Here is a 23,106-nt window from a genome sequence, read left to right on the forward strand (position 1 = left end):
TTGTGACTTGAACCCACAACATTGTGATTCCGAGGTGGGAATGCTACCAACTGCGCCACATCTTTGCATTAAGTGCAAAAGTTTTTTTACTTACTCAAGATTTAACTAAACCAGTGTCTAGTTTATCACGTCACACACACAAAAAGCCCGACACATCTGGAAATTACTTTTGCTTTAAGCAATTGAAGGAAATCCATTTCAGGATGGGGATGTTTTCTGGTCATTAGTGCACATCTGTTAACTCGCCCTTCCCAACAGTTTGGAAAAAGTACAGCTGTGCAACACAGCAACAGGGGACAACCCTTCACCATTCAGTTAGATCACGGCCCATCTGCAATACAACACCATCAACCCATCTTTCATCCATATCCCTTGATAATATCCCTTACCTAATAAACATCTATCAACCTCTCTGAAGGGTGGGCAGTTCTCAGCAGAGTGCTAGAATAATGATAGGATTCAACTGAGTCTGCATGCGTAAAGTTCGGGAGAACCAGCTGGCCTAGTATAAATGTTGTAAACATGGAATTATGCTAGGTGTCGGGCATTTCGCTATTGAGAGATTGGCGTCAATCTCTAGGGATAAGCTAGCAAAACTTGTGCAGAGTCCAGATGAACTGAGACATTCAAATGGGAGCCTGACAAGTTACTTGTCTGATGTCCCTCTCTCTCATTGTTTAGCAATCCCTCAACAGGAGGGGGAAGCATGCCACAGAGTACTACCTGTGGCAAGAACCTGTCAAAGCTAATAGCACATAGAGGGAATTTGCAGGGTCATTGTTTAAAAATAAGGGGTCAACCATTTAAAACTGAGATGAGGCGAAACATTTTGTCTCAGAGGTTTTAAAAAGGCAGTGGAAGCAGAAGTTTTTGAATATTTTTCAGGCAGAGATGGATAGGATCCTGGTAAATGATGGGGGTGATAGGTTATCAGGGTAGGTGGGATGCAGCCATGATCTTATTAAATGGCATAGAAAGCTTGAGGGGCCAAATGGCCTACTCCTGCTCCTAGTCTGAAAGTACCCAATGACTTTACCAAATGAAGCATAAGCTCATGGAGTTATTGTACCTAAAACACAGGCAAATGTATTCCTATATTCCCTATTGTATCAGAGTTTCCGGTCCTTCCACTGGGTTATGCTGTGGTATTAATGAATGGGCTTCTTCAGATCTCCAGCTCAAAGTTCCAGAAGTCTTTCTCCTTCCGAAGTCAAAGACAGAAGTTAAACCATTTTAATGTGGAGAGGCCAACTCGCAGTTCTGACTAACTAGGAGATTCTCCCATTCTTACTTCCTGCCATAGGTGTATTGGAAAGATTTGCTGATTAATAATTAACCTGTTTGACCACATTATGAATGTACCTTCCATATCCATTAGGTCTCAGAGTGGGACTTGAATGGACCTTATGTCCCAATATACTAACAGGTAGGTGAGCTTTTGGACAATATGCATCATGGAGACTGAGTCTTTCATTTTAACCACCCTCAGTGTTTGAGAGGAATTCACAGATTTCAACACAATCTTCTTCCTATCCCAACACCTTGAATTCATAGAATGATAGTACTGATGGAGGCCATTTGGCCCATCAAGCCTGCACCAACAACAATCCCACCCAGGCCTTATTCCCACAACCCGACATGTTTATCCTACTAATTCCCCTGATACTAAGGGGCAATTTAGCATGGCCAATTAATCTAACCCGCACATCTTTGGACTGTATGGGAAAACCAGAGCACCCAGAAGAAACCCATGCAGACACAGGGAAAATGTGCAAAATGTGCAGACGTGACCCAAGCCAGGAACCTGGTTCTCTGACACTGTGAGCCAGCAGTGCTAACCACTGTGCTACTGTGCACCCCCATTCACTTCAGGAATTCTTACCATTCATTCGAGGGACACGGGCGTCGCTGGCTGGCCAGCATTTATTGCTCATCCCTAGGTGCTGTTGGATGGCAGTTGAGAGTCAACCACATTGCTGTGGCTCTGGAGTCACATGTAGGCCAGACTGGGTAAGGATGGTAGATTTCCTTCCTTAAAGGGCATGAGTGAACCAGATGGGTTTTCCTGACAATCGACAATGGTTTCACAGTCATCAGTAGATTCTTAATCCCAGATATTTTTTATCGAATTCCAATTCCACCATCTGCCATGGCTGGATTCGAACCCAGGTCTCCAGAACATCAGCTGATTTTTCTGGATTAATTGTCCAGCGATAATTGCCTGTTATTTGTTTTTAAACTCTTCCTGAAGAGATCATGGATGTGACCATGCAAAGGACTGTGATGACATATGGACCAGCCTCAAAGAACAAGAAAGTGGCCTTTTCCCATCCATCACTTTCCTATGGTAACACTCCTGTTTCTATGGTAACAGTGGGACAGCCAACCGACCTAAATGACAAAAAGATGCAAAACTGCAGCAAGGAATGTTTGCCTCTGTTACTCTGGTGGCATGGTGCGTGAAATCATTGCAACAGAAACAAGCCAGTTCTTACTACAGCACCCACGGGATGTACCATACCAGAGAAATTCCTCCAGGGTGATATCACCCTACACTGGACTCTCCTTTGGCCTTTTCAACAATTAGCATGAATTCATAGAGCAACCCAACAATCAAACAATCAGAGAGCACACAGTCGATCGTGTCTTCACTGCTGCTTTGAAAGGACTCTCCAATTAGTCACTCTCTTACCCTTTCCTCACGCCCTTTCCATTTCAAGTGTACATTCAACTTTCAGAATTTTAATTCAAATACAAGGGCCTAGGTTAGCAAATAATTATAAATGCAAAGGAACTGGATTAAACAGAGCCTAATTTATTTCTTTACTGATGCTATTGCCTACTGTTTCCACTGGACTCCAATTACATTCAGGTTTGATTATAGATGAGCCAAATGAACTTTTTTTTACATATGTACCCCTCCAAAGCATTTCTTCTCTAAAATAATCTTTTTACTTCACTTGTAAGCTACCAGAACTCTAAAATCTCACTGGAGTATGGAGTAACAATCTGTACTTAACAGATTCAGAGATAAAAGGAGAACTATTTCACATGGGATGCTTATAAGGAAGAGAATTCCCAACTGATATTTCACAAAAAGAAACCGCCAACCATTTAGTGATGTAAGAGAAAGCATAGTCACGCAGCGAGTGGTTTGGGTCTGGAAATGTGGTGGAGGCTGTTTCAATCCAGCATTCAAGAGGGTGTTAGATGATGATTTGAATAGAAACAATGTGCAGGGGTACGGGGAAAAGGCAGGAGAATGGCACTAATCCGTAATGATTGTTTTGGAAAGCTAGTGCAGGCACAAGGGGCCGAATGGCCTCCTTGCGCATTGTAACAATTCTGTGATCTGTGGTATATTCGTTCCGCACTTGTTAGTGGGAGGCAGAGGCACCGTCACTGGATTAGTGACCCAGAGTAAAGCTCTGGGGACCCAAATTAGAATCCCACCATGGCAGATGGTGAAATTTGAATTCAATAAAGATCTGGAATAACTAGATGACCAATACTCATCACTCAATCAACATCACACAAACATGGCTTTTTGTGGGAGTTTTCTGTCCACAAACTGGTGGCTGAGTTTCCTACATTGCCACAGTGACTGCTCTTCCGAAATACTTAATTGCCTGTAAGGTGCTCTGGGTCAAATGAAGATTCTGAGAGTTGCTACTGGAGCAAAAGTTTCTATTTTTCTTCCTTTCAATACAGTGACGTTAAAGCTTCCTTCCTGGTTCTGCAACAGAATGTATTGTGGATCAACTCAGCAATGGAAAGAACTGGGTGATTCAATATTTGAAGTGTTTGCCTCAGCCATAGCCCATGGTACCCTGAGAGGAACAAGGACAGATGTGGCCGGGATTCCTTGCCGCAACCACCCCCCCTCACCTTGGGGATTGCAGAATGCGCCAGGCCAGCCATTGAGTTTCAACGGGACTGGAAGATCCCAATAGGCAGGGCTGGAAAATCCTGGTCAAAATGAAATAGGCAGAATAGGTGAGGAGAAAGCGAGGTGGTGTGAGGGCGCATGGTAAGTAACAGGAAGAACAGGGAAAGACTGGGAAGAAAAGCTGATGAATATTATTAAGCTATTTATTTAGTAATAAACAGCTGTACATATTATACAATCCTACAGTGCAGAAGGAGGTGTCGCAATATAATAATATATTATTAATAGTTTTGTTTGTAGCAATGTGTTGCAGAAACAATCCCGGCACAGTGTATACAACATGCTAAAAAAGTGTATTTATTGTGTATTTACTTCTGTTTTTCCAGCGTAATGCTTTGTTTTTCAATCTGACAGGAAATACTTTTCTGAAAGGACACCCTCTTGTGTGGGTGGCCTCCTTCATCTCAAACAGACTCCTGTTGTTACCGACAACCGGAGGAACATGTCCATCAAAGGTCCATTCAAAGTCAAGCAACAGTCAAAGGTGGAACTGAACACATCAGACCCTTTAAACTGAAAGTCAGTCACTGGAGAAGTAACATGTTCCCTACCTCAGCAGCTCATACTCTGCCCCTATGTCTTTCCCCTGCAGTGAGCAGGGTTATTGAGCAGTGACAGACTGCCATGCAGTGTATCTTAGGAACTGCAGCACTTCATTCTGGTTTGTGAGATCTTGCTGTGCGCAAATTGACTACCGCCGTGTTTCTCTGCAACAGTAACTATGGCTGCGCAACAGTAACAGCAACAACTGGCTGCCAAACACTGTGGGAGAACCCGAGGCCCTGAGTGAAGCTGCACAATGAAGCACAAGTTATTTCTTTAGCTGCGCTATTTTAAAGGACTTGCTAACTCTTGGTTAAGGTGGGCACAGTAAGAAGTCTCACAACACCAAGTTAAAGTCCAACAGGTTTATATGGAATTGCGAGCATTCGGAGCGTTGCCCCTTCATCAGGTGAGTGGAGAGTTAGCTTCACAAACACGGCATCTATAGACACGGACTCAATTGCAAGATAATGGTTGGAGTGTGAGTCTTTACAGTACAGACAATACAAGAGAAGGATAATCACAGGTTAAGGAGATGTGAACTGTCTCAAGCCAGCACAGATTTAGTAAGATTTCGCAAGCTCAGGCAAAATGGTGGGGGTTACATGTAACATAAGACAATTCTCACCTTGTTAACCTGTGAGTATCCCTCCCTCAGTGTACCCGAACAGGCGCTGGAATGTGGCAACTAGGGGATTTACGCAGTAACTTCATTGCGGTGTTAATGTAAGCTTACTTGTGACAGCAATAAATAAACTTAAAGCTATCAATGTCCCTCAGGCTGTTATATATTTCAGTCAAATTGCCTCTTACACTTCTAATCTCCAGCAGATATAAGCCTAACCTAACCAATCTATCCTCATAGAGCAATCCACCTATTCCTGGTATTAGTCTGGCAAACCTTCCCTAAACTGCTTCCAACAAATTTACACCCTTTCTTAAGTAAGGAGAGGAATACTGTACACAGCACTCCAGACGTGGTCTCACTCGTGACCTGTACAACTGACATATAGCCTCCCTACTTCTGAGTGTTGTTCTGGAAAAATCAGCCATTCTCACAAACTGGCTGCCCCGCACTGATAATATTCAAATTCCATATTACTTTGATGAAGAACGTGACATGTGGTTTGGCTGGAGCATGTTCTGAGGCAGCGGATAATTGCCTATTAAAACAGAAATGAGTATGGGTTCAGGGGAAATATTTGCATGACATCGGAGGAAGTGAAGATCGGTGATGTGAGCTGGGGTTCTCCTGACTGCATGCTGCAGCTTTGGTGAAAGATTGACAGGAGAGATGAAAACATCATTTACTTCCTTCCTGTGTCGCTCCCGGCAGAAGATTTTGCTGTACAGAAGGTCGACTCCTCAGTGTCAGACAAAACATCCTGATTTAATCAACAGCCGTATGAGGGAATGGAACTCTCACTCTTCCAGAATGTCAACATCCAGGGTCAGGTTAGATCACACCGTCGGATACAAAGCAAAACTCTCTCTACGCTGCCCCGAAACATGGAAACGTTGTTCTTTACGTTTATTTATTCATGCCACAAGTAGGATTACGTTACCACGCTACCCCAAGGATTTTGCCTTTTGCTGGAGCATCTAGAAACTAGAGGTCACGGTTTAAAAATAAAGGGTCGCCCATGTAAAATGGAGATGAGGAGAATTTTTTCTCGCAAGAGGGTCAGGAGTCTTTGGAACTCTCTTCCTCAAAAGATGGTGGAAGCAGAGCCTGGGAATATTTTCAGTCTTTGGATACTTTCATAGAATTCCTGCAGTGCAGAAGGAGGTCATTCGGCTCATCGAGACTGCACTGACAACAATCCCACGCAGGCCCTATCCCTACAACTCCATGTATTTACCCTGCTAATCCCCCTGAAACTAATAGACAATTTATCATGGTCAATCCACCTAACAAATCTTTGACCTGTGGAAGGAAACCAGAGCACCCAGAGGAAACCCATGCAGACACAGGGAGAATGTGCAAACTCCACACAGACAGTGACCCAAGCTGGGAATCGAACCTGGGTCCCTGGCACTGTAAGGCAGCAGTGCTGACCACTGTGCCAATGAGCCACCCAGTCTTTGAATATTTTTAAGATAGAGTAATCATGGGGGTGAAAGGTTATCAGGGGTGTATGGGTTACAACTCTGAGGTTACTATCAGAGCAGCAATGATTTCATTAAATGGTGATGTTGCTCAATGGGCTAAATGGTCTACTCCTGCTCCTTGTTTGTACGTTTGTAAGACTAGTATTTTCTCTCAAAATACTCCGCTCTTTCAAAATATTCCTACGAAGAAGAAATAAATACAATGAGAAACGTGTGTGGACAGTTTCCTGGGATGGGAGGGGATAGGGGTCAGGGTTTGGGTGGAGGTTGGGAAATGCGGTGGGGGTTGTTGGGGGGCAGATGTAGGGTGCAGTACGGAGAGGGGAGGGGAGGACAGGTTTGAGAGCCACAGTGGGAATGTGGCAGAGGGAGACTGTTAAAATCCAGCGATGTGACTTACTGTCCTATCCAGTGTCTAACTGCTCCCATTGAAGTGGCTGAGTTGCCTCCAGCTACCTTGTGAATACAAGCAAATTCAAATGATATGATGTCTCTGGACAGAGTGAGGATATCAGAGAATGAAGGTAGGAAATGAGGAGAGTTCTTGTCTTATGCCACAAACTGTTATGATCTGGAACTCACTGGTTGAGGAGAAGGTGTAAACATATTCAGTAATAACTTTCAAAAGGAAATCAGGCAAATGCTTAAAAAGGATAATTGTTACGGTTTGCAGATAGCACTGTCAAAGACTCAGTGGGCCAAATGGCCACCTCCTCCTACTGTGCTCTAAGATTCTGAGACACCAGTAAAATTTTAACTGGGAGTGGGAGTGGGAGGAGGCCATTCGGCCCTTCGAGCCTGCTCCGCCATTTATTACAAACAATCATCCAACTCAATAGCCTAATCCTGCTTTCTGCCCATAACCTTTGATCCTATTCGTCCCTAGTGCTATATCCAGCCACCTCTTGAGTATATTCAATGTTTTGGCATCAATTGCTTCCTGTGGTAATAAATTCCACAGGCTCACCACTCTTTGGGTGAAGAAATGTCTCCTCATCTCCGCCCTAAATGGTCTACCCTGTATCCTCAGACTGTGATCACTGGTTCCAGACACCTCCACCATTGGGAATATCCTCCCTGCATCCACCCTGTCTAGTCCTGTGAGAATTTTATAAGTCCTTATGAGACCTCCCCTCATTCATCTGAACTCCAGCAAAAACAATTCTAACTTAGTCAATCTCTCCTCATATATTGATCCCACCATCCAGAGATTCAGCCTGGGACAGATTGGAAATCCCATCTGACAACAAATCTACCAAGTTAAACCCTTCCTGTCTGGCTGGCTTTCTGACACAATGACAGGCCAGCAGTTGGTGCAGTGAGAGAGCAGGACAGCCAACATCTAGACAGAGGACAACACTTGGTGTGCCCCGAGTGCAGCAGTGCTGTGCGGCTGAGTTTTAGCTGTCTCACTGATTGCCTGAGAGCAGGCTGTAGGAGGTGTGGGAAGACCCCTGTATGTTCAAGGTCTCTAGTCAGGACAGCTCCCAAGTGGTCACTGAGCCTGAGGGTTGACTCCTCCAACTCAGGGAAGACCAGGATGCCGATATTCAATCCCAAGCCTTACTCTTATACAGCCATGGAGTTATAGAGGTTTACAGCATGGAAACAGGCCCTTCAGCCCAACTTGTCCTTGCCACCCCTTTTTTAAAACCACTAAGGTAATCCCAATTGCCTGCATTTGGCCCATATCCCTCTATACTCATCATAGCCATGTAACTATCTAAATGCTTTTGAAAAGATAAAATTGTATCTACCTCTACTACTATCGCTTGCAGCTTGTTCCAGACACTCACCACCCTCTGTGTGAAAAGATTTCCCCTCTGGACACTTCTGTATCTCTCCCCTCTCACCTTAAACTTATGCCTCTAGTTTTAGACTTCCCTACCTTTGGGAAAAGATATTGACTATCTACCTTGTCTACTCTTCTCCAGGAAAACATGTGGGCTTCTCATTCCCAGCACAATCAGATGGGAAACCACCAGCAAAATATAAAGAAGGCCTGGCAGTTAAAGTAGCCCAGGCCTGTAAACTAGGCCAGTGAAAACATTCAGCACTTGGTCCAAATTGGCTCCATGTTATAATACCTCTGTCCCTGGTGTCTATTTCTAGCAAGACTATTATTCCCTATTCCGGCTGACGGGAACGCTCCTAGTATTTTCCCCCTTTCTCTTATTATCTTTCATTATATTCCAAGTAGCATTTCCAGCTAAAGGTAGAGCAAAGGACATTACCTGCACCCAGGCATCAGGAATGTAGGAAAAATTCTCCAAATCTTAATTACAATCCCTCAATGTCAGTAAAACAAAGGAGATAGTCATAGACTTCAGGAAGCGTAGTGGAGAACACGCCCCTGTCTACATCAATGGGGATGAAGTGGAAATGGTTGCAAGCTTCAGGTTTAGAGTCATAGAGGTTTACAGCATGGAAACAGGCTTAGCTAGTACCAATTACCTGCATTTGGCCCATATCCCTCTATACCCATCTTACCCATGTAACTGTCTAAATGTTTTTTAAGAAACAAAATTGCACCTGCCTCTACTACTGGCAACTTGTTCCAGGCACTCATCACCCTCTGCATGAGACAGTTGCCCCTCTGGACCCTTTTGAATCTCTCCCCTCTCATCTTAATCCTATGCCCTTTAGTTTTAGACTCCCCCACCTTTGGGAAACTATATTGACTATCTAGCTGATCTATGCCCCTCATTATTTTCTACACCTCTATAAGATCACCCCCAAGCTTCTTATGCTCCAGAGAAAAATGTCCCAGTCTATCCAGCCTCTCCTTATAAGTCAAACCATCAAGTCCCATTGGCATCCTAAAATCTTTTCTGCATTCTTTCTATACATGTAGGCTTTCTATAATAGGCTGAGCAAAACTGCACATAGTACGCCAAGTGCGGCCTTACCAATGTCTTGTACAACTTCGACAAAACATTCCAACTCCTGTATTCAATGTTCTGACCAGTGAAACTAAGCTTGTTGAATGCCTTCTTCATCATGCTGTCCACTTGTGACTCCATTTTCAAGGAGTTATGAACCTGCACCCCTAGATCTCTTTGTTCTATAAAGAACATAAGAAACATAAGAAATAGGAGCAGGAGTAGGCCATCTGGCCCTTCGAGCCTGCCCCGCCATTCAATAAGATCATGGCTGATCTGTCGTGGCTCAGTTCCACTTTCCCGCCCTCTCCCCATAACCCTTAATCCCCTCTCTTATCAAAAACCCATCAACCCGCTTCTTAAAAATATTTAGCGAGGCAGCCTCCACCACTTCAACGGGCAGAGAATTCCAGATATTCACCACCCTTTGAGTGAAGAAGTTCCTCCTCAACTCCGTTCTAAACCGCCCCCCCTTTATCTTGAGGCTGTGCCCCCTAGTCCTACTGTCTTTTTTGAGCGGGAAGAGTCTCTCCACCTCTATCCTATCCATCCCATTCATCATCTTATACGTCTCAATGAGATCTCCCCTCATTCTTCTAAACTCTAACGAGTACAAGCCTAGTTTATTCAGCCTCTCCTCATAGCTCAACCCCCTCAACTCCGGTATCAGCCTAGTAAACCTCCTCTGCACTCCCTCCAAGGCCAAAATATCCTTGCGCAGGTGCGGCGCCCAAAACTGCACACAGTACTCTCTCCAATGTCCTACCATTAACTGAGGAAGTCTTGCCCTGTTTCTAGGTGGCCAGATCACCAACAACCTGTCCTGCTCTCTCCATGCCGACACTATAGTTAAGAAAGCCCACCAACGCCTCTACTTTCTCAGGAGGCTAAGGAAATTCAGCATGTCCACTACAACTTTTACCAATCTTTACAGCTGTATCACAGAAAGCATCCTTTCCAGATGTATCACGGCTTGGTATGGCTCCTGCTCTGACCAAGACTGCAAGAAACTACACATGAACGTAGACCAGTCTATCACGCAAACCAGATTCCCATTTATTGACTCCATCTCACTTCCTGCTGCCTCAGAAAAGCAGCTGGCGTCATCAAGGACCCCACGTAACCCAGACATACTCCCTTCACTTCCTTCGTTGAAAGAAAGTTTGACATCACATACCAACCGACTCAAGAACAGCTTCTTCTCTGCTGCCATCAGACTTTTTAATGGACCTACTATATACTAAGTTGATCTTTCTCTACACCCTAGCTATGACTGGAACACTACATTCTGCCCTCGCTCTTTTCCTTCTCCTCTATATACTCTATGAATGGTATGCTTTGTATAGCATGCAAGAAATAAGACTTTTCACTGTATCCCAATACATGTGACAATAATAAATCAAATCAAATTTGGCAAATGAAAAGAAAAGGATACCAATGATAAAAAGACAAAAGTTCTTAGAAAGGGAACTAGAAGCACGACTCACCTTCCTGTGTCCAAATTCATTCATTATTGTGCCCAGTTTTTTGGTAGTTCTGCGTAGTTTCTGGGCGAGGGCGGCTGGGTTGGGGTCTCTCCAATCGATTGCCATGCGGTGGTGCCAGTAACCTTGACGCTTCTGGACATGGGCCTCCTTGAGGCTTGGGTCAAAATAGTGAACCTCACATCCGGATTTGGCCATTCCTTCTTCGAACTGTTTGTCTTCACTCCCCAGCCTGTGGTGAAAGGTGAAAAGTTGAAGAAGTCACGAGGCTGGGATGAATCAGTAAGAATGACCACAAATCCAAACACTGTACAAACATTTAACTCCAGCAGTTGGTGGAATCTCCTCCCCACAGATAAAACATTCCAGCTGTTGTGAAACACCATTAGCGGCAGACACACAATTGGCAGAATTAGATCCTTCAATGGTTTTGCTGAACACTAACAAATAACTTAATTGTTTTATCAAGGAAATGATTCCCAATCTTCAGTAAATACTTTCCCCTCCCACTCAAGAGGTTGTGAGCACAACATCTAGGCCGGCACTGCAGTTCAGCACTGAGGGAGTACTGCATGGTCAGAGGTGCTATCTTCCAGGTGGAAATTTAAACTTCGACCCCATTGGCCCTCTCAGGTGGATGTGAGAGATGCCATGACGCTGTTTGAAGAAAAGAAGGGTGGCTCTCCCAATGTCCCAATTGATTCCTATCCCTCAATTGGCCAAGCTAAATTGCCCCTTACTGTCAGGGGATTAGCAGGATAATTATGTGGGGTTGTGGGGGTAGGGCCTGGGTGGGATTGTGGTCGGTACAGACTCGATGGGCTGAATGGCTTCTTCCTGCACTGTAGGGATTCTATGATTCAATGATTCTCCTGCCTTCCACATAGTGCTGGGCTGCTCCTCACCCTCTCAACATGAGATTAGGAAATCTCCTCAGGACCAGCTTCCTGCAGGATTCTCAGAAACTATCTACAAGTGACACTGTTCAAGACCGACTGTTGGTTTTCTTGCTCACTTGTACAAAACATAGACACATTCTACTCCTAATAATTCAAAGTTACTTTTCGTGCTAAATCCTATTTCCTGAAGTTCTTACACTCTTCCTTCAAAAATTTAGCACGATTGCTGGAGGCCCCTGAGATTCATGAGATGAATGATTGCTGTGGAAGTGCTGCTTTGCAGAGTCTGCCTTCTTTTACCCTCGGCAGGTAAACCACACTCTCATCAGAATGTTCTGGTAGATGTGAAAGGTCCCACCACATGATTTGGAAAAGAGTAAATGTTCTTCTTCTGTCTCGGCCACTGGATGAAGCTCTGACAAAGAGTCATCCAGACTCGAAACGTTGGCTCTATTCTCTCTCCACACATGCTGGCAGACCTGCTGAGATTGCCCAGCATTTTCTGTTTTTTTTGGTTTCAGATTCCAGTGTTCTCAGTATCTTGCTTTAATCTTAGGGATTTTTCCCAATGTTCTGCTGAATTTCAATGCTGCTGCTGATGCTACCATATCAACTGCTAATTGCCAAGTAAGGGGGTGATCCAGCTTTTCCCCTTGCCTGCCTCACTGGTGCACAAAAACCCTGCAGAACATGCTTCATCTCAGACTGTCAGAAATGCAGAGACCTCATCTGTGCAGCAGGAGCATAGAGCCTCCAGGGCAAAAAGACGCACCAGTGTGACTGATGGTGGACCAGGAGCAGAACTGCAGCCCCAGAATATCCGCAAATACAACAACCGAGAGATCCAATTCAGACATTATCAGCGTCCGCTCTTCTGGCCGCACTAATCTTAAAGGGAACCCGTTTCCCTCGTTGCTCAGGTATATCACTATGTTGATAACTTGAAATCAGTTCCAAGCGAAAGAAACAATTCATTTTCATTTATGTAGCACCTTTCACAATCTTAGATCACGTGGGATGCTTCACTGCAAGTGAAGTAGTGAAGTCACTGTTGTAATGTGGGAAACACAGTGGCCAGTCAGCACAAGGCAGATCCCACCAACAGAAATTACCTTGCGAACAGATAAACTGCTCATTTTTAATCTGATATTTGTTCAGATAAATAATTATCAGGACATCCTCTCTTCTCCAGAACAGTGCCCTTTATATCTACCTGAGGTGACATGTTAAGGGACCACAGTTTGATGCCACAGTCAAAAAGATGGCATCTCTGTATCTAACAGGGCATGGGGAGACACAATGAATGGTCAGGCACTAGGAAGTACAAAGGACCAGAGATATATTGGGGTGCATGTCCAAACATCCTTGTAGGCCTAGGACAGGTATGTAAGGTGGTTCGGAAGGCATTTGGGATATTTGCCTCAATTAGCCAGGGCACAGAGCATAAGAACAGGGAGTTTGTGATGAAGTCGTATAAAACACTGATTGGGCCACAGCCAGAGTACTGAGTGTAGTTCTGGTCGCCACACTATAGGAAGGATGTGATTGCATTGGGAAAAGTGCAGAGAAGATATACCCAGATTTCACCAAGGCTGGAGTGTTTCAGCTGTGAAGATAGGTTGGTTAGGCTGGGATTCTTTTCCTTAGAGCAGAGAAGGCTGAGGGCGGATTCATCGAGGTGTGCAAAATTCTAAGGGACATCGATAGGGTGGATAGGAAGAAACTTTTCCCCTTAGTGGAGGGGTCAATAATCCGGGGATCACAGATTTAAGGGAAAGACAGGAGATTTAGAGGGAATTTGAGAAGCAATTTTCACTCAGAGGGTGGTGGGAATTTGGAACTCTGTCTGAAAGGGTGGTAGAGGCGGGAACCCTCACAACATTTATGAAATATTTAGTAGAGCACATGTAATGCCATAGCAAAAAAGGATATGGACCAAGTGCTGGAAAATGGGATTAGAATAGATGGGTGCTTGATGGCCAGTGCAGACATGATGGGTCGAAGGGCCTGTTTCTGTGCTGTATAACTCAATGGCTTTCTGACTATGACAGTGTAACACTCGATCAGCACTGTATTGGATTATGTGCTCAAGTCTTTGGAGTAGAGTGTGTGGCTTTCTGTCTCCAAAGTTGAGATGTACTCCCAGGAAAAGCCAAACACTTAAACCATTTCTTGCAGTTACAAAATTTCGGTCCCTTTCTCAAGGGTCTAATTTTTTGAGGCATGTCATTTTCAATAACAATGTTGGGCAGGTCTAAGATGAAGACTGCCTGCAGGGCTCTTACTGGCTGAATAATAACTCTGAAATCATAACTCTGAACTGTTCAAAACCACACTCACCCCACTGAATAAACCCGGCACTGCTTTCTGTGCATCTGCTGAGCAAGGTGGAAGGTACTGTCCAGACAAACGGGCCAGGGTTCCTGGGTGGGTTCCAGACTGCCAATCCAACCCTTTCCATCCGCATTGTTACAGGAGATCTGTACAGTGACAAACAAATATCGGTGCCCATGTGTTTTAAATATGGCCATTGAAAATAAACCGTTACAATCTCGAGAGCTTGAACAAACTGAGGATCTGTATCTGAGAGACAACTAGCATATCAACCCCACCAGGGACCGAGCAGCTAACTCAGACAGGGCACAAAGATAAGGATAGACAATTGGCTAATGGTATTATCACTTGACTATTCACCCAGCAAGTCAGCTAATGTTCTAGGGACACAGGTTCGAATCCCACCAACAGTTTGAATTCAATTTTTAAAAAATCTGGATTTAAGAGTCTACTGATGACCATAAAACCCATCTGGTTCACTAAGATTTATTTGTTAGTGTCACAAGTAGGCTTACATTAACACTGCAATGAAGTTACTGTGAAAATCCCCTTGTCACCACACTCTGGCGCCTGTTCGGATACACTGAGGGAGAAATTCTTTTGGATTGTGGGAGGCAGCTGGAGAAAACCCACGCAGACACGGGGCGAATGTGCAAACTCCACACAGGCAGTCACCCAAGGCCAGAATTGAACCCAGGTCACTGAGGCATTATTGGTGCTGACCAATAATGTCCTTACCTGGTCTGGCTTACATTTGACTCCAGACCTACAGAAATACGGTTAACTCTCAACAGCCTATTGAACAAAAGCAACAAGGGATGGGCAATAAATGCTGGCCAGCCAGCAATGCCCATGTCCCACGAATGAATGTTAAAAAATTACAGCAGTATAGCGAATGTGTGCTGCTGGACCAGTATCTCCGAGGCCTGGAATAATAATCCAGACAACGTGAGCTCAGGCCCCAGCACTACTGTTTGAATTCAGTTAATGGGATCTATCGATATCAGTAAATAAAAAAGGGCCCATTAATATATTGAACTGTCATCAAAACCTGACTCGATTGCTACTGTTCCTCAGGGAAGAAAAGTTAACTGCTTTGACCTATATCTGACTCCAGTCCCACAGCAAGGTGGTTAACTCTGAAGTGACTCAGCAAACCAACACAAAGCATCATTAGTTTCTCAAGGGCAGCTAGAAATGGGCAATAAATCCCAGCCCAGCCACCAAGAAATCATTAGAAGAATTAATAAAACATTGCTTGATTTATTATCTTATATTTTTTACTACATAAAACATGCTAAATGCTCTACGTGCTACTCATTAGATTCAGTCAGGGCTGAAGGCTTTCTGGATGACTGGCGGGAGATCTCTAAGTGCCTGTAATGGGGATGGGAGTTCTTCCTCCCAATCTGCGTGTGGTCTCACTGGGAGGCAGGCCTGGGCTGAGCTCCAATCAAATCAATGAAAGAATACAGGGGGATTTCAGGTCAGGTTAAACAAGATGAACTTTGACTGCCCTGCACCTGACAAGAGCATCCAGTGAAGGGCAAAGAGGAAGAATGTTGGCTGCAATAAACTGGTCCTAATAAAGGTATTGTACGAACCAAAAACAACTTGTTTCAAATCAAATGTCAGATCAAGCCCAGGTTTGGTGCAATGCCTAATCAATGATCTTGTTTGTCTCTCTTGTGGGGACCTTGAATTGGATTCAGTTGGATTTTGAATTTGGTTTTTGGAGCAAGCAAGGAATGGATTTGAGTTTGCCGGGTCCACTCTGAGCATTGGCCTTGAACTTAAAGATTTGATTTTGATTTGATTTGATTTTGATGGTATCAGGCAAGAACTTTCAAAAGTTAATTGGGGGAGTCCGTGGGAAGGCAAAGGGAAGCTTTCAAAAGTGTGTTAACCAGGGTTCAGGGTAATAAACACATTCCTCTTAGAGTGAAGGGCAAGGCTGGCAGAAGTAGGAAACCCTGGATGAGATATTGAGGCCCTAGTCAAGAAGAATAAGGAGACACACAACATACATAGGCAGCTAGGATCAAATGAATCCCTTGAAGAGTATAAGGGGTGTAGGAGTAGAATTAAGAGAGAAATCAGGAGTGCAAAAAAGGGACATGAGATTGTTTTGGCAGATAAGGCAAAGGAGAATCCAAAGAGCTTCTACAAATACATAATGGGTGAAAGAGTAACGAGAGAGGGAGTAGGGCCTCTTAAGGATCAACAATATCATCTATGTGCAGATCCACAGGATCCTAAGTGAATATTTCTCATCAGTATTTACTGTTGCGAAAAACATAGATATTAGGGAACTTACGGAAATAACTAGTGATGTCTTGAGGAGTGTACATATTACAGAGAAGGAGGTGCTGGAAGTCTTAAAGCACATCAAGATAGAAAATCTCCAGGACCTGAAGAAGTGTATCCCAGGACATTGTGGGAGGATAGGGAGGAAATTGCAGGTCCCCTAGCAGAGATATTTGAATCATTGATAGCCACAGTGAGGTGCCTGAAGATTGGAAGGTGGCAAATATTGTGACTTTTGTTTAAAAAGGGCCGCAGGGAAAAGCCTAGGAACTACAGGCCAGTGAACCTCACATCTGTAGTGGGCAAGTTGTTGGAAGGTATTTTGAAAGACAGGATCTACAGGCTTTTAGAGACATAAGGACTGATTAGGGATAGTCAGTGTGGCTTTGTGAGAGGAAAATCATGTCTCACAAATTCAATTGAGTCTTTTGAAGGGGTAACCAAGAAGGTAGATGAGGGCAGTGCAATTGATGTTGTCTACATGGACTTTAGCAAGGCTTTTGACAAGGTATCACATGGTAGATTGTTGCATAAGGTTAAATCTCATAGGATCCAGGGTGAGGTAGCTAAATAAATACAAAACTGGCCTTGATGACAGTAGCCGGAGGACAGTTGTAGAGGGTTCTTTTTCAAACTGGAGGCCTGTGACTAGCAATGTGCCTCAGGGATTAGTACTGGGTCCACTATAATTTGTCATTTATATTAATGATTTGGATGAGATTATAGGAGTCATAATTAGTAAGTTTGTAGATGACACCAAGATTGGTCCATAGTGGACAGTGAAGAAAGTTATCTCTGATTGCAACGGGATCTTAGTCAAATTGGGCCAGTGGGCTGATGAATAGCAGATAGAATTTTATTTAGATAAATGAGAGGTGATGCATTTTGATAGATTGAACGAGGGCAGCACTTAATTAATGGTAGGGCGTTGGGGAAAGTTACAGAACAAAGAGATCTAGGAGTACAGGTGCATAGCTCCTTGAAACTGGAGTCACAGGTAGACAGAGTGGTGAAGAAGGCATTCGGCATGCTGGATTTCATTGGTTAGAACATTGAATACAGGAGTCGGGACGTCTTGTTGAAGTTGTACAAGGCACTGGTAAGGCCACACTTGGAAGACTCTGTACAGTTCTGGTCACCCTATTATAGAAAAGATATTATTAAACTAGAAAGAGTGCAGAAAAGATTTACTAGGATGCTACTGGGACTTGATTGTTTGATTATAAGGAGAGGCTGGATAGACTGGGACTTTTTTCTGTGGAGCATAGAAGGCTGAGAGGTGATCTTAAAGAAGTCTATAAAATAATGAGGGGCATAGCTCAGCTAGATAGTCAATATATTTTCCCAAAGGTAGGGGAGTCTAAAACTAGAGGGCATAGATTTAAGGTGAGAGGGGAGAGATACAAATGGGTTCAGAGGGGCAATTTTTCCACAGAGGGTGGTGAGTGTCTGGAACAAGCTGCCAGATGTAGTATTAGAGGCGGGTACAATTTTGTCTTTTGAGAAGCGTTTAGACAACTACATGGCTAAGATAAATATAGAGGGATATGGGCCAAACGCGAGCAATTAGGACTAGCTTAGGGCTTTAAAAAAAGGGGCTGGCATGGACAAGTTGGGCCGAAGGGCCTGTTTCCATGCTGTGAACCTCTATGACTCTATGATTTATTATTGTCACATGTATTAACGTACAGTGAAAAATATTGTTTCTTTCACGCTATACAGACAGAGTATACTGTTCATAGAGAAGGAAACAAGAGAATGCAGAATGTGGTGTTACAGTCAAAGCAAGGGTGTAGATAAAGATCAACTTAATGCAATTAGGTTCATTCAAAAGCCTGATAGCAGCAGTGAAGAGGCTGTTTTTGAGTCAGTTGGTATGTGACCTCAGACTTTTGTATCTTTTTCCCAACAGAAGTAGGAAGAAGAGAGAATGTCCGGGGTGGTGTGTGGGATCCTTAATTATGCTGGCTGCTTTTCCAAGGCAGCTGGAAGTGTAAACAGTGTCATTGGATGGGAGGCTGGTTTGAATGATAGACTGGGCTTTGTTCACGCCTTTGTAATTTATTGTGGTTTTGGACAGAGCAGGAGCCATACCAAGCTGTGATACAACCAGAAAGAATGCTTTCTATGGTGCATCTGTAAAAGTTGCTGAGAGTCATAGCGAACATGCCAAATTTCCTTTGTCTTCTGAGAAAGTAGAGGCATTCGTGGACTTTCTTAACTATAGTATCAGCTTAGAGGGACAGGTTGTTGGTGATTTGGACACCTAAAAACTTGAAGTTCTTGACAATTTCTAATTCATCCCATCATCCCATTGATGCAGACAGAGGCATGTCCCCCACTGTACTTCCTGAAGTCGATGACAATCTCCTTCATTTTGTTGACATTGACATTCGTTTTGTTGACATTGAAGGAGAGATTATTGTCATCACACCAGTTCACCAGATTCTCTACCTCTTTTCTGTACTCCGTCTCGTCATTATTTGAGATCCGACCCACTACGGTGGAGTCATTAGCAAACTTGAAAATTGAATTGCAGGGGAATTTGGCCGCACAGTCATAGGTGTATAAGGAGTACAGTAAGAGGCTGAGGGTACAGCCTTGTGGGGCACCAGTGTTGAGGATGATTGTGGATAATGGAGTAAAGAATTTTTTTAAGGACTTGTATTTATATAGCACTTGTAGCATTTTAAAAAAATGTCCCAGCGTGCATCGTTGAGGTGTAAGAAAATAAGCTACAGAGAGGTATTAGAGAAGATTCCAAAAGGCTGGTGAGAGGTGTCTTTCAACGGAGAAATGGAAGGGCTTAGGAAAGGAACCGCAGTTGGAATGTGTGTCCTTTCATTGCACAATGGACAACAGTTCTTGGGACCATCAGAATCCACCCAGGGAAGTCTAGTAGATCACAGGGCCCAAAATAATGGTTCTTGGGATCACTGTGTTGCAAGTTAGGGTGGCACAGTAGTTAGCACTGCTGCATCACAGCGCCAGAGACTTGGGTTCAAGTCCAGCCTTGGGTCACTGTCTGTGTGGAGTCTGCACATTTTCCCCATGTCAGCATGGGTTTCCTCCGGGTCCTCCAGTTTCCTTCCACAGTCCAAAGATGTGTGGGTTAGGTTGATTGGCCATGCTAAATTGTCCTTTAATGTCAGGGAGATTAGCAGGATAAATATCTGGGGTGATGGGAATAGGATCTGGTTGGGATTGTTGTTGGTGCAGACTTGATGGGCTCAATGGCCTCTTTCTGTAGGGATTTTATGATTCTGTGAGTTAGGAGCCAGCTGCTCCTTCACTGCAATGGGGGACTGAGTGGAACAACAAACACAACCCTTATTTTCTTTCTGCACGCATGTGGGCAGTCACAACATTGTTATTGATGCTGGATGAAATTACTACAACAATTAAAGAGATCACACGGAAGTTAACCGTGCGAGTTCCAGTGAGACTTTATCTGCTAGCAAAAATCAAACACAACTAAAAGGGTCAGTCACTTTTAATTGAATAACATTCACTGTAAGGTTGCAGTATTGCGATGCCAAATACAATATATAGCTCCAAGCAAGTTACAAAGGAGTAATTCAATCAGACAACTCCCCATGACACTGCCAACCATCAAAGGGAAGCTTGAACAATGTATGAAGGTCACTGGGACTGAAAGATTTCTTTTCATACTCCAGGTGGTTTTTATTAGGCTTATCTGGGAGTAATAAGATTTTAGTTTTAGTTTTAGGAGGCACACTGGGGACTGCCAAGGTGACAGAACTTAAATAAAGGATTCTACAGGAATAGCTGCCTGGAACCTAACAGTGAACATAGAACATAGAACACTACAGCACAAACAGGCCCTTCGGCCCACAAGTTGCACCGATGATATCCATACTAGGCTTACCTATAACCCTCAATTCTATTAAGTTCCATGTACTCATCTAGAAGTCTCTTGAAAGGCCCTAACGACTTTGCCTCCACCACCGCTGACAGCAGCCGATTCCACTCACCCACCACCCTCTGAGTGAAAAACATACCCCTAACATCTCCTCTATACCTACTCCCTAGCGCCTTAAACCTGTGTCGTCTCGTAGCAACCTGGGAAAAAGCCACTGAGAATCCACCCAATCAATACCTCTCAACATCTTATACATTTCTATCATGTCACCTCTCATCCTCCGTCTCTCCAAGGAGAAAAGACCGAGCTCCCTCAACCTATCCTCATAAAGCATGCCACCCAATCCAGGCAACATAATATAAGAACATAAGAACATAAGAAATAGGAACAGGAGTAGGCCATCTAGCCCTTCGAGCCTGCCCCGCCATTCAATAAGATCATGGCTGATCTGTCGTGGCTCAGTTCCACATTCCCGCCCTCTCCCCATAACCCTTAATCCCCTCGCTTATCAAAAACCCATCAACCCGCGTCGTAAAAATATTTAGCGAGGTAGCCTCCACCACTTCAACGGGCAGAGAATTCCAGTGATTCACCACCCTTTGAGTGAAGAAGTTCCTCCTCAACTCCATTCTAAACTGCCCCCCCTTTATCTTGAGGCTGTGCCCCCTAGTCCTACTGTCCTTTCTGAGCGGGAAGAGTCTCTCCACCTCTATTCTATCCATCCCATTCATCATCTTATATGTCTCAATGAGATCTCCCCTCATTCTTCTAAACTCTAACGAGTACAAGCCTAGTTTATTCAGCCTCTCCTCATAGCTCAACCCCCTCAACTCCGGTATCAGCCTAGTAAACCTCCTCTGCACTCCCTCCAAGGCCAAAATATCCTTGCGTAAGTACGGCGACCAAAACTGCGCACAGTACTCCAGCTGCGGCCTCACCAATGCCCTACACAGCTGCAGCAAGACCTCCCTACTTTTACATTCAATCCCCCTCACTATGAAGGCCAGCATCCCATTCGCCTTCCTGACCACCTGCTGCACCTGCAGGCTGGGTTTTTGCGACTCATGCACAAGGACCCCGAGGTCCCTCTGCACCGTCGCCTGCTGCAGTTTTTCGCCACGTAAGTAATAGTCCTTCCTACCATTCTTCCTACCAAAGTGGACCACCTCGCACTTGCCAATATTAAATTCCATTTGCCAGTTCCTGGCCCATTCGCCCAGCCTATCTAGATCCTTCTGCAGACTCTCCACACCCTCCGCGCAATTTGCCGTTCCACCAATCTTGGTGTCATCAGCAAATTTCAACACTATACACTCGGTTCCCTCCTCCAGATCATCTATATAAATGGTAAATAGCTGAGGCCCCAGCACCGACCCCTGGGGCACTCCACTAGTCACCAACCGCCAATCCGAATAGCACCCATTAACCCCCACTCTCTGCCTCCTATTTGACAACCAATCCTCTATCCACACTAACACCCTACCCCCAACTCCATGCCCCCTTACCTTCTGCAATAACCTCTTGTGAGGTACATTGTCAGACGCCTTCTGAAAATCAAGAGAGACCACATCCACCGACTCTCCTCTATCCACCGCCCTAGACACATCCTCATAGAACTCCAATAAATTTGTCAGACATGACTTCCCCTTAACGAAACCGTGCTGTGTCTGCTCTATCAAGCAATTCCCCTCAAGATGCCTCGCTATTTCCTCCTTGATGACGGATTCTAACATTTTACTTACAACAGACGTTAAACTAACCGGCCTATAATTCCCTGCCTTTTGCCTGCCACCCTTCTTAAACAACGGCGTAACATTAGCCGTTTTCCAATCTTCCGGCACTTCCCCGGAATCCAGCGACGTTTGGAAAATAACCACCAAGGCATCCACTATCACCTCCGCCATGTCTTTCAGAACCCTCGGATGCATTCCATCCAGTCCTGGGGACTTGTCCACAATCAGCCCCTCCAGTCTGTCGAGCACCGCCTCTCTAGTAACAATAATGTCATTGAGACCCTCCAGTCCTACCACCTTTCCATCGCTAACACCCGGCAAATTATTCACGTCCTCCTCCGTGAAGACCGAAACAAAAAAGTTATTCAAGACCTCAGCCATTTCCCCATCCCCTACCACTAAGTCCCCCTTCTCATCCTCTAAGGGACCAACGTTCACCCTAGCCAGCCCCTTCCTTTTTATATATTTATAAAAAATCTTGGAATCCTTTTTTATATTAAGCGCTAGCCCAGCTTCATAGTTTCTCCTACCCTTCTTTATCAACTTCTTTGTCAATCTTTGTTGACATTTAAACCTCTCCCAATCCTCTTCTTGCCCACTACTCTTAGCTACTCTAAACGCCTCCGCTTTTAATTTAACACTTTCCTTCACCTCCTTCGTTATCCACGGCTTATTACCTCTACTTTATCCATTACAAACAAGAAACAAAACAATCACTATAATGTATAACCTTTGTTGAATATCTCTAATGTCCAATTAATCTCCAATTAAAATCAAAACCCATAAACAGCAAGAAACCCTTTTCACAGGTTTATCACAGCACAGATTAATGTTCACTTGATAGTGGGATTGAGGTAGTTCATTGAATTCTTCAGTCCAATGCTCTTGAGACTCAGAACAGTCTAAAGACAAGACAGCTTCCCAAAGCTGTTCCGGAATGGAGCAGCATTTGGAATGACTACAGCTGGAATTGCCTCCAG

The 23,106-nt window shown here is 44.3% G+C and overlaps 1 protein-coding gene across 1 annotated transcript in view; it reads right to left on the minus strand.

Annotated features, from left to right (window-relative positions):
• The window catches only part of mettl24 (methyltransferase like 24), a 111,012-nt gene that overhangs the window by 37,811 nt on the left and 50,095 nt on the right, over nucleotides 1–23,106 (minus strand). Inside the window, exons 3-4 of the mRNA XM_080193383.1 lie at nucleotides 14,210–14,349; nucleotides 10,974–11,202 (exon numbers count right to left, since the gene is read on the minus strand). Coding sequence (XP_080049509.1) covers nucleotides 10,974–11,202; nucleotides 14,210–14,349 — 369 coding nt within the window. The remainder of the gene's footprint in view (nucleotides 1–10,973; nucleotides 11,203–14,209; nucleotides 14,350–23,106) is intronic.

This window comes from Carcharhinus amblyrhynchos, chromosome 7 (genome assembly GCF_965287045.1).
Source record: "Carcharhinus amblyrhynchos chromosome 7, sCarAmb.v2.hapA, whole genome shotgun sequence".
Classification (NCBI taxonomy): domain Eukaryota; kingdom Metazoa; phylum Chordata; class Chondrichthyes; order Carcharhiniformes; family Carcharhinidae; genus Carcharhinus; species Carcharhinus amblyrhynchos.